The following is a 12,149-nucleotide window of genomic DNA, read 5'->3' on the forward strand; positions in this document are numbered from 1 at the left end:
CCGCCATCTTGAAAATCGCTCCAAAACATTCAGAAAAATCTTGTCATTCAAACCACTTGTTTTACTGATTCTTTATGTATAATTATATTTTGAGTTTCGTCAACTTACCGTTAGTATATGCTCATTGAATTTCGATATCTTCGTTGATTGTAGTAGCTTCGTTTATGTCACAGTTATAAGCTAAATCAAGCTGACTAGGAATTTGCAAACTTCCTCTAAATGTTTTACATAAGAATTGGAAATTGTACAATATTAAAAATACTTCTTGTAAAAATAGAATAGTCAGCTGCCTCTGTTCCTGCATATAAAATGCTTCATCAAATAATTTAAAAAATGAACATCTTGTAGACTCGTTTTTTTTCTTCTTGAGACACAAGCTTATAAATAAATGTGTTTGTACTTTAAGCTTTATTTTATCATTCTCCCCACTTTTTACACATATGTTTAATCCCTTTTTGGTGTTTAGAGTTTAGTAGGAAAAGGTAGAAAACAGGATTTTAAAGTCAGTCATTCACTTTCAGTTGTAAAAAAAGAGATTTCCATATAAACATTTTGTTTTTTATGCCAATTGAAAGTGTAGAGAAAATTAATGAAATCCAGAACCTTTTTCAACGTAATTGATTGCAGGACAAAATAACAGCGACTGTATATTAGATATTTAAACTAAGCATAGCTTGAATGGAAATTGACTGATAACGATTATTGAGCAGGATACTTTTTTGTACATTTTTAGGTAAAACTTAGAAAATACATAACAGATTTACATACATACAATGTATACTTTGTTGATCACTTCCCAGTGGGGCTTTTCAGCAACATAGTATTACAAACAACTGATATGTTTACAATAAAAAGGAAATCAATTAAAAAGAAACTCCATGACAAAATAATAATCAAATTTAAGCTAAAAAAAGTATCGCTCTGCATAACTAACCTTTACTTAAAATTATATAGGAGTTTTGCCTTTAATTATTTTTTTTTAAATATTTCTATTCAATCTTAATTTAAATTCTTTATTTATACTAATAATGATAATATAATAGTTTTCAATTTTACAAACTCTGATCTAGCATGCAAGAAGCTGAGAAAAAATGAGAGAAGCGTATAACAAATTGATAAAAAACACTGTTTTATTTTTCATATGAAAGTTCAAATTCAGAGAGTGCACAAGAAAAAAATGACATAAGCATTATCTAAATACTCTCATCTAAAATGGTTTCGACCAATCAGAGCTCATGCAAAAGAACTCAGTTATTTAAGAATGTATTCATAGTTCAGTGTGTCACGATTTCAGGCATCAATCAGAAGAGGGAACCTTACTCACATACAGCAACAGCGAATGCTTACAGAGACCCGACGCAAAGAAAACCTACGAGAGGACCAGATCAAAAGAATAGCACAGGAAAAAACTTTAGAGGCAAATTTAGCGAGTGAAGAAAGAATTGAAAATAGGAGATTTTTGAGGAGACTACAGCAGGAGGAGCAAGAACGACAGACAGATGAAGCCATTATCAAGGTACACATGTAACAGGAATTTTATGGAATTTATACTATTTAAATTTAAAAAAACTCATGAAGGAAACACAATTATAGAAATCATGAAGGGGGTTTTATATCTGATATAGATTCGTCTTCATTTGCATAAACTTTAACTTGGATTTTCTGTATCAAACTTGGTTCATTTCGTAAAGAATTCAGTACATGAGAACATACATCATCAGTTTTTTAAGCTGTTCAATAAACCCGCAGATCATGTTTTATCAGGTCTAAAAACACTCGGCTACTTCTCGTGTTCTTAAATCCTGATAAAACACTCCTGCGAGTTTATTAAACAGTACATGAAAATAACTGTAACTTTTTATGAATCTAAGTTTTGATTGGTTGGAGGTGTAAATAGGATGTGTACACACTTTACATTTTGTTATATCCCTATCCAATATTATGGCTGTTCTAATTTTGATTTTATAAAAGAAATAGAACAAAATAATGACATGCTGTGTGAGTTATGAAGAATTTGGGAATGCATAGACAGACAACAACAAATTTATTGCTTTAAGATATCAATATTTACAAAACATTTTGATGAATTATACAAATAATATAAATAAATGTTGCTCAAAATAACTGAAAAGCTAATTCTAGTTCAGAAATAATCTAAATGGTTTTCAATAATTTGAGAGGAGAAGAGAATAATATTTGAAAAGAGGGGAGAAGCAATTCACATACTATACCACGACCATGCTTTTAGGATTTATGCAGCCTAATTTTTGGTTGTCTTTTTTCATTTTTTATTTATTTATTTATTTATTTATTTCATTTATTCATTTATTTTATTTATTTTATTTATTTTTTATGGATTTATGGATGTATGGAGGGGAGAGGTATAGGTATTATTTATTTATTTTAGGGTAGGAGGGATTTAGTTATTTATTTATTTTATTATTTTATTTATGTATTTTTTTATTTATTTATTATTTATTTTTTATTTATTTATTTATTTATTTATTTTTTATTTTATTTATTTTATTTATTTTATTTATTTTATTTATTTATTTATTTTAATTATTTTATTTATTTTATTTATTTTATTTATTTTATTTATTTTATTTATTTTATTTATTTATTTTATTATTTTTTTATTTTTTTTTATTTTTTTTATTTTTTTTTTGTAAAGTAAAATGTAAAATTTTCAGGGCCTCGATTGTTTTTTTATGTGGGCCTCCCTCTTTAGAAAATCCTGGCCATTCCCCTGGATACTGAGTATTTATACCATTATTTTGCCCCATAGTCAGCGGAGCAGAAAAGAATCAAAGAACAACAACAAGAGCAAGATAAAAGACTAGCAAAAGAGCTAGAGAATCTCAAACTAGAAGCATTAAAAGATGAAAAACTGAGACAACATATCCGAGAAACAAGGTAATATTATTGAAGAAGTATGAGGATTTTGTAACATATTCAAGAAATGATAGTAATATTATTGAAGAAGTATGAAAATTTTGTAACATATCCAAGAAATGGAGGTAATATTATTGAAGAAGTATGAGGATTTTGTAACATATCCAAGAAATAAAGGTAATATTATTGAAGAAGTATGAGGATTTTGTAACATATCCAACAAACAACATAGGTAATATATGATTGAAGAAATATGAGTTTTGTAACATATCCGAGAAACAAGGTAATATTATTGAAGAAGTATGAGGATTTTGTAACATATCCTAGAAACAAGGTTATATGATTGAAGAAGTATGAAGATTTTGCACCATAGGTTTCATCTACTAGATTCATACATGTAGTTAGAGCAGCTTTCCTATGACTGTGAAAAAGTTGGTGCCATAATTGACTCGTACTTTACTGTGTGACTGTAATGTATTCTAGGATTCTGATTGGCAGATTTTTTTCTCACAATGTGATTGGTCTGGCAGTGCCATGACTGTGTCCAATGCACACTATGTTTCAGGCATTTTATTGGAAGAAGAGTAAACTCAAATTTAATTTGTCGGGCTAATGCCTTGCTGTGTCATAATTGTGTTCATGTGGTGAGCTTTTCACAGTCATATATGGGAACTTCTCTAATCTATTTGGTTTTTTCAACATCGAGGGTTTTTTTTATCTTAACGTAATTTACACCCAAGCTTTTGGGTCACCGAACCCATCATCAAGGAATGTGAAAAGAGTTTGAAAAACAACACGATGTCCTCTGATGTTTTGTAGTATATTACTGATCCAAAAATTGTTTGTTTAAAGTGTTGAGCTGCGTGAACTTGAAGCCAAGCTTAAAGCTGGTTACATGAACAGAGAGAGAGCTGCACAGTTGGCAGAAAGAAAAGTCATGGAACTGGACAAACAGGTATTTAACTGGACAAAAAGGTATTTATAACTGGACAAACAGGTATCTATAACTGGACAAACAGGTTACTATTTATAACTGGACAAACAGCTCCTCATTGTAGGTGAATATAGCAATATAAGACATACATTTTGACCAATGAGCATGCTGGATTTATTATATTCACCATTGTAAAAATATGGAATAACTGTAGGGTGCTAAAAAAATGTAGTACAAAGTATATTTTACTAAATTGACATTATATGTTTTCTTAATATATTTTGTCCCTGCTATTGTATTGTTATCATAATTATTTGTTAATAAGAATTTTTTTTTTTTTTTTTAAATAGAAAATAGAAGAAGAAATAAACTGCAAGATGGAAGAAGAATACAAACGCGCACTGGTTGTGGAGAGGCAGAAGGAGGAGCAACGATGGGAAGAGAGCGTACGCTACCAGGAAGAACTAGAGAAACAGCTAGCAGAGAAGGAGAAGAGAAAGCAACTGGCTTATGAAGAGTTCCTGAAGGAGAAGTTGATGATTGATGAAATTGTTAGAAAGATTTATGAAGAAGATGAGAGGTAAGATGTTTGGGATACCTCTGGTTTGAAGTTGGCCATCTTGTTTTTTTTAAAATTATTATTCCAAACATTCCAAACAATAATTTGTGGTCATACTGTACTATCAACTTGTTTGTTTTTGGCAGAGAAATACAGAATAGAATAGAGAAGCAGCATGCCACACAGAGATACATTTCTGAATTCAAGGCTAAGAGAGAAGAGGTAAGACCCTGTGATAAATCAGTAAACACTTTATTTCAATTATAGTGCAAAAGGAGATATAAGAGGTCAATCTTATCCAAAATATATCCTAAGATCGAATTAGAATTTAGAATTAGATTTTTGTGGAGGGAGGAAAACCAGAGACCCCGGAGGAAAAACCCTCGAAGCAAAGGAGAGAACCAACAAACAACGGTAGGCTTAGGACCTGGGTCACATTGGTGTGGTGAGAGGCAACGCATTAACCGCACACACCACACACCACACACCACACACCACACACCACACACCACACACCACCCTCGCTTAACAAAAAAATGGACTTCCAGCTGTATATATATGTACATGACTTGTGCCGCAGGCATTTTTTTTATTCCACAAAACAATCAGAAATATAATATTGTTACATATATAATTAAAATATTTTGATGAAAAATATTCCAATGGAACAGAAATAATGATAAGGCCCGTCCCATTACAACACTTTACTCATTTGCCATACTTAATATAATTACAATGTAGGTTAAATCCCAAATCATTGTAATTATATCAGGTTTGACACACGAGCAAAAAGCCTAATGTACTAAGATTATAAGATTTATCTTCCTGGTATTTAAAAAATATTACTTCTTTTTCATGTAACCTTCGTAGTGGAAACAACGGGAGAGAGAGCTAATGGAGGAAGAGAACAAAAGAATCCTGGAGTTTGCTAAGCTACAACAAATGAGAGAAGAGGAAAGAATGGAAAAGAAGAAAGAACAAGAGAAAGCAATGGCAACAGTACAACAATCTGTAAGTGTCAATAGTGCCTTTTGCTTTATGACATCATCTGACCACAAGTACCAGCATTCTTTGCGATATTTTATTTCATTCAACATTTTTGTTGCTTCTCGGAAATACCTTTAACCTGGCTTTACGAAGTGTCAACCGTTTGCTTTGTGAAATCATTTGGCTACAACCACAAGTAATTTTTTTATTCGAAAATGTTGCTGCTTCTTGGAATCGGCAACCATTTATACGAAGTGTCTTGAAAAACCGTAACACAGAATAGTTTGAATTTTGATATTGCATATTCTGAAGAAACACAAGAAAACTTGGAACTTGGAGCCATCCTATATTGTTATGAACTTGGAACCGTCCTATATCGTTATTCAAATTCTTTTAATGTAAAGTATTTATGTTTGATTGCCATTATGTATATTCCCTCATGACTGAATTCTAGTATTAGTGCTTTAAAATATTCATGCTTATGTGTTTTCTAGCTTTCTAAGAGGATCCAGCAAGAAGCAGAGGATCGCGATGAAATGGAGAGGTAAGAAACGTATAGACAGTATTAGAATATGTTATGTTGAATGCTAGAATGAATTCAAATATAGTAACAACAACAACAACAGCATGAGCAACAATAACAACGACAAAAGCAGCTGCACTGAGCAACAATAACAACAGAAGTAGCAACAGGAACACCAGCAGCAATAACGACAGCAACAGTAACAACAACAAGAGAAGTAGCAGCAGCAGTAGCAGCAGTAACTACAACAGAAGTAGCAACAGCAACACCAGCAAAGTAACAATAACAGCAACAACAGCATTGCCTCTTCATCCACTCAATCAAGCTAGATTCTATCGACGTTGGATTTTATTACTTTATGCGTTATGGGGTATGCCATACTTTCAAATATTTAATCACTTTTCTTGCTACTTCCAGGATTCGTCTCGAGCTGTACTTGGAGGAACAGGAAGAGATGGAAAGACAAAAGGAAAGGGTAAGACAGACCTCTAATGATAGTAATATATTGCCTATCTGTAGCGTTAACATCATAAGCTCATTAACACCAAAATACGTAAGACTAGGAAGTAATTAGCTACATCTTATATTGTGCTTCGAAACCTGAAATTTGGATTGAAAAGCCAGACAGAAATATTTACAAAAAGCCATTTCAATGTTTTTTGCATCACAAAGCCATTTCAGTGTCGTTTTTTCCATCGTGGAGTTTTTCAAAAATCATGAATCCATTTCAGTGTTTCCCATCACAAAGCTGTTTCAATGTTGTTGTTTTTTCCCATCACAAAGCCATTTCATTGTCGTTTTTTACATCGTGGAGTTTTTCAAAAATCATGAATCCATTTCAGTGTTTCCCCTCACAAAGCCATTTCAATTAATGATGTTGTTTTTTTCCCATCAGAAAGCCATTTCAGTGTTTCCCATCATGAATTAAATTTAGTGTTTTTTTTTTAATAATTAGAATGCCATTTCAGTGGGGTTTTTTCATGAGACATCCATTTCAGTGTTTCCCATCACAAACCCATTTCAGTCTCTCCCATCAGAAGGCCATTTAAACGTTTTGCAACATAAAGCCAAGCCATCGATCAATATATTATAAAGACCATTTCTTTACTGCAGATTGAGCAGGAAGTAGAATGTAATAGGGAAGCTATGTTATTGTTAGCGAATATTTATCAGACAAGTACTTATATACTGCATACGATTGTTTTTTCGGAACTCCATTTCGATGTCAGGGCAACCCAGAATACATCAGAAAACCCATTTTATGTCCATACCAGGGCATTCCAAAATGCTATTTTAGTGTTTCGATGTCAGGGCAATACAGAATGAATCAGAGAAACCGTTTTAGTGTTTCAATGGCATTTCAGAATATATCAGAGAAGCCATTTTAGTGTTTCGATGTAGGTCATCCCAGAATACATCAGAAAACCCATTTCAATGTCAGGGCATCGCAGAATATATCAGAGAAGCCATTTCAGTGTTCAAATTTCAGAACATCCCAGAATACATCAGAGAACCCATTTTAGTGTGTTAAGGAAGCCATTTCAGTGTCAATCATGTAAACTTACGTGTACGATAGATACTTTTGTGAATCATGATATATTTTATTAACGAAAGCAATGCTCGCTTGTAGATGGAAATGGAAAACAAGATCAGGCAGCGTCTGGACCTACAAGAAACACGACGACAGCAGCTGGAATTCAAAGAACAGCGGTTACAGGCTGAGAGGGTTGAGGAGGAAAAGTTTAGACAAAAGGTGAAATAAACCGCATTATTAATAATGATGATGATGATGCGTGATGAAAAATGGTTGAGGGGCGGTAGAAGGGGAGGGGGAGTATGAAAGAAATGAATAGGGGGGATAAAGAAAAGGAATGGGAAGAATGCAAGAAAGGAGATGAAGGACGGGAAGGAAGGAAGTGAAGGAAAGGAGGGTAGAAAAAAAGTGAAAAATATAACTAAGAAAAATGGAAGAAGGAAAGAAAAACGGAAAAGGAAAGAGGAAAATAAAAAAGTGAGAAAAATAGAAAGCATTAGGTTGTGGGCCGTAACACTGTTAGATTTGATCCAATGCCAGTTACTGAACACCATACTATTGTGTGAATATGTGAGAGAAGACTGACTGACAGACAGACAGACAATGTTTATTACTGAATGCTAATGTCATTTGACTACGATTCCAGATGATGGAGAAATTCGCTGAAGATGATCGCATAGAACAGATGAATGCACAAAAAAGGCGAATGAAGCAACTAGAACATAAGAGAGCAGTAGAACAACTGATCGATGATAGACGACGACAACACCAGATGGAAAGGGTACGTCTAATACTCATATTTCTCCCTCCGTAAAAAACAAACATTTTTATTCAGGCTTGTAGGAATTGAAAAAAACTATACCGCAGGGGCTTGAGACAGGGAGTGGCTTGGAGGGGCGCTGCAAGACTCCTCATAATGTTTGCTAATATCCACTTCGCTTTGGAATTTGCTCCTCCACTTTATTTCTCACCCTCCCCCCTTCTCCCCTCCCACTGTTTTAGGGTGCTCCGTTTTAGAAGCTAATATGCTCAGTATAAGTTAATGACTAAAAATTGTATTTTGTTTTACTGACCAGTTTAGCCGTTGAGGTTATTTCAATTAGCTGGCACTAATTTAAGGTTCTATTTAATTTATTTAATTTATGTAAATGAAATTCTTAATCTATGTACCTAATAAAATATTGTCATTGGCTAATGACTCACTCACGGGCCCCGTAAGATGACAGTTACCGGGTTTCAGTTAAGCTCATTTACTATCGCATGCGTAATGTTCATCATCTGAATCGCAAGTTTACTATAGAAATATTTCTGGTTGACAGCACATGGTGGTCAGTGTTTGATTACAGTTTGGAGCAGTTAATAGAATTTATTTGTGGTGTGACAATGTTTTCCCAATTCAGCGTGACAAACCTCTGGGGGAATGAAGAGCTATTGTTTTGAAACTCGTCGGGATATCACCGTTATTCCTTTCGTATCCTTTGGGATACTCATGAATTTTTCAAAGAGTAAAAACAAAGAAAATGAATCCCCTGGAGGTTTGTCACGCTGAATTGGGAAAACATTGTCACACCACGAATAAGGTCTATTAAATTCTGATTAAAACCCAGAAATAGTATTGTTTTGACTACGTCCCTTATTCGTCTGTCTGTCTGTCTGTCCACAGGAAGCAGAGCTAAACGCTCGCCTTGAAGAACAAAGAATGGAATCATTCCGCAGACAGATCATCGAGGAAGAGAGACAGAGATTATTGCGAGAACACGCTACTAAACTTCTGGGTTATCTTCCAAAGGTATTTAGAATTTACGTGTTGGTGTTATTTTTGCTTCGCAATATTTTTCCACTCGCGTAAAAATTAATTTTATTTATTTATTCATCAACAATATTTATACAGAGGTGCCCAGTTCAGCAAAGCTGGTTTGAGTGGGGCTCCGTTCAAATTAAAGTTACAGGCAGAAAATATAGTACAAAATACAAAAATTAAAGTTACAAAGTACTAAGATTAAAACACTTAACATGAAGTATTGCATGGCGCACAGGATTATTTTTTAACGAGACTTAAAATGCTTTTCAAGGCCAGACTTGAATCTTGTTAAGTCGCGTACCCTCCTAAAATTACACCTCCAACAGGGAGGGATAAATCCCTTGCATCACGTTCGAATGCAGCTCAATTTGTAGTACAAAACAAAAGAATTTCATTCTCCTGAGAATTCAAAACCTATTGCATTGCCCTCCAAATTGATCGGCATTCGTGCTGCAAGGGGCTTATAGATCTTTTTAGATTGAGCGTAGTGTTTCCCATTTCAGACCACGTGTTATTCCCTTTAGTATAACTTCTTTGTTTAATGGTTACAAATGAGCCAGAAGACACATGAATATGGATTCAACTCAAACAAAGAATCTTATTCTCAAGAGAAGGACACGATCTGAAATGGGAATCTCAGCACAGCACAGCACAGCAAGTTTTCTATTTCTTTTATAAAATACAAATTACAGGAATGACGAAACTAAAAGTGCGTGCGCGTGCTGTGTGATCTCATAAAGCATAAAGTTATTTTATAATAGTTTTTATTCCAGGGGTTAAATGGCTTCACTCTAACAATTGTCATTCATTCTCCCAGGGTGTTCTACGCGATGAAGAGGATCTCGATCTGTTTGACGAGGACTTCCGAACAGCTTACAGGTCACGTCGCGTGGACCTATTCGACGAGGTGTCATCAGACCCCAGCCAATAGGAACACGACAATCATGATCACGTGATATGTAGAATTCATATTCCATTTTTTGTACATAGATAACTTCGAGCTTAGGCTAACTTAAACTTGGTAAATGTTTTTTTTTCTTCTTTTTTCAATCGAAGATCCATCCATTTTATAACCCTGACCATAAGAAACACTGAATAAGTAAGACATCAAGTTTATACTGAATATGGCGATTTCCCCTGGGGGAGGGGGGTTGAATTTGACAAACCAATGGGTGTCCAAACAACGTAGGCGAATGAAAATAAGGGTGTTTATGTTTATCTGTGTCTAGTGTTGGTTATTAAAATGTCGTAATTTCATTATGAGGTTCATGGGTTGTTGATTTACCGCTGTGTTCCTTGATTGCAGACTCGTTTACTCAGGTCTAGTATCATTTTAGCCTCAGAATATTCACTGATACAAACATTAAAGTAAAAACGAATCTTAATCTAAAACCCTCTTTTGTCGCACACCGGGCCTGAAGTACCTCAACCCTGTAGAACCACGCATAAATAATAAAGAAAGAGGGTTAGCGTTGCTTGAACAAACGTTACAACCTTCATATACTAACTCAATAAATCCTGCAGTTGATTATGAAGCTTTTTTGTTTCAATTAAATTTGGTTGAATTAACAAATTTAACTTCAACAACGAACATTCACTGAAACATTTTAAAAAGAAACATAAAACGTTTTAATTTCGTCTTAGATACTCTTACCTTACTGCGGTTCTCCATGTTCTATGACTCGGTAGTTGCGAGCTGCACATTGAAATTTGGTTTTTTAATTCCGTCAATCAAAAATAATCAGTCAATACCTTTTTTTTGAAATCTCTGAGTTCGCAGAATATCGGACACAGCAGTAACACGTCCAGTAGGACGCTGAGAGAACACGAGGGAAGCTTAGAAAACCACGACACGAAGTGATGTCGGGAATGACATGCACATTTTAGGTAAGCATAACACCCCATCAGAGCCCGCGTTTGAAATTAAGGCATCACAGGACGCAATGGTCCAGCAATGTGTGCGGGGTGAAGTAACCCATCTTGTGAAATTGTCTACTATTAACTAGCCACACCATACATGATTGTAGGGTGTTTTAATTGAACTTGCTTCACGCATCCATTGCGTACAGACTTCACTCAAAAAGTCTAATGAATAACAAGGGGTGGATATTTAGTTACGGGTGACTTGAATATAGAGTATAGTCAACTGCATCTAGCATCTAGAGTAACCGCGGTGCATATTAGTCGAACTACAGAAAACCTACAACCAAAAACTACCTACGAAAAACGCATTCAAATATTTCTGGAACTCGGAAAAAAGACTTCTAGGCGCGACTTGGGTATAGCATAGTCAACTGTAACTCCATACAGAAAACCTACAACTAAAAACTACTTATACGAAAAACGTTTTCAAATATTTCTGGAACTCGGAAAAAAAGACTTCTAGGCGCGACTTGAATATACCATAGTCAACTATAACTACCTACAAAGAAAATGCGCGCATTCAAATATTTGTGGAACCCAGAAAAAACCTTTGTAACAGGCTTTTATAGTTTAACATACAATTCACTAGATTCAAATGACAATTGATTGAACTATCAAGCAATTGAACTAAACCTAACAGTTAGGCTAGCTGACCGCACAGATCGGATTAGAACTTAGCTTGTGATGTGTGGAAAACCCATATAGGAAAAGTTCGTAGTCGGAGGCTTTGCATTATCACGTGATGGCAGCCATGACAGGAGAGACAGGAACAATTAAATCAGGTCTAATCTGATTTACATAAGAAATATTTTAGTTTCCCAGGGAAAATGTTGTACCTCCTGTCATGGCAGCCATATCACGTAATGGTGCAAAGCGTCGATTCACTACCTCATCGTGATACAGTTCAGCGTCGCCTCACTGACCGATGAATGAGATTTGAGCTTCCGAGAGGAGGGGGCTAGTGCTCAAAATGGAAGAATGTCTATACGCCGG

General features: G+C 34.6%; 1 protein-coding gene across 2 annotated transcripts in view; it reads left to right on the forward strand.

The window, feature by feature from the left end:
- LOC116302913 (meiosis-specific nuclear structural protein 1) overlaps window positions 1–10,490 on the forward strand; it is a 14,049-nt gene extending 3,559 nt beyond the window's left edge. For both annotated transcript variants that reach the window (XM_089027321.1, XM_031712323.2), the window contains exons 2-13: window positions 1,295–1,516; window positions 2,789–2,916; window positions 3,748–3,850; window positions 4,180–4,409; window positions 4,535–4,610; window positions 5,259–5,399; window positions 5,870–5,919; window positions 6,316–6,373; window positions 7,529–7,651; window positions 8,079–8,213; window positions 9,096–9,221; window positions 10,051–10,490. In XM_089027321.1, the coding sequence (XP_088883447.1) occupies window positions 1,340–1,516; window positions 2,789–2,916; window positions 3,748–3,850; window positions 4,180–4,409; window positions 4,535–4,610; window positions 5,259–5,399; window positions 5,870–5,919; window positions 6,316–6,373; window positions 7,529–7,651; window positions 8,079–8,213; window positions 9,096–9,221; window positions 10,051–10,164 (1,461 nt within the window). In that variant the 5' untranslated portion in view covers window positions 1,295–1,339 and the 3' untranslated portion in view covers window positions 10,165–10,490. The remainder of the gene's footprint in view (window positions 1–1,294; window positions 1,517–2,788; window positions 2,917–3,747; window positions 3,851–4,179; window positions 4,410–4,534; window positions 4,611–5,258; window positions 5,400–5,869; window positions 5,920–6,315; window positions 6,374–7,528; window positions 7,652–8,078; window positions 8,214–9,095; window positions 9,222–10,050) is intronic.
- The last annotated feature ends 1,659 nt before the right edge of the window (window positions 10,491–12,149 follow it).

The sequence above is a fragment of the Actinia tenebrosa genome, unplaced genomic scaffold, assembly GCF_029948245.1.
Source record: "Actinia tenebrosa isolate PJP-AT-01 unplaced genomic scaffold, QUT_ActTen_1.0 PGA_scaffold11__36_contigs__length_13525064, whole genome shotgun sequence".
NCBI lineage: Eukaryota > Metazoa > Cnidaria > Anthozoa > Actiniaria > Actiniidae > Actinia > Actinia tenebrosa.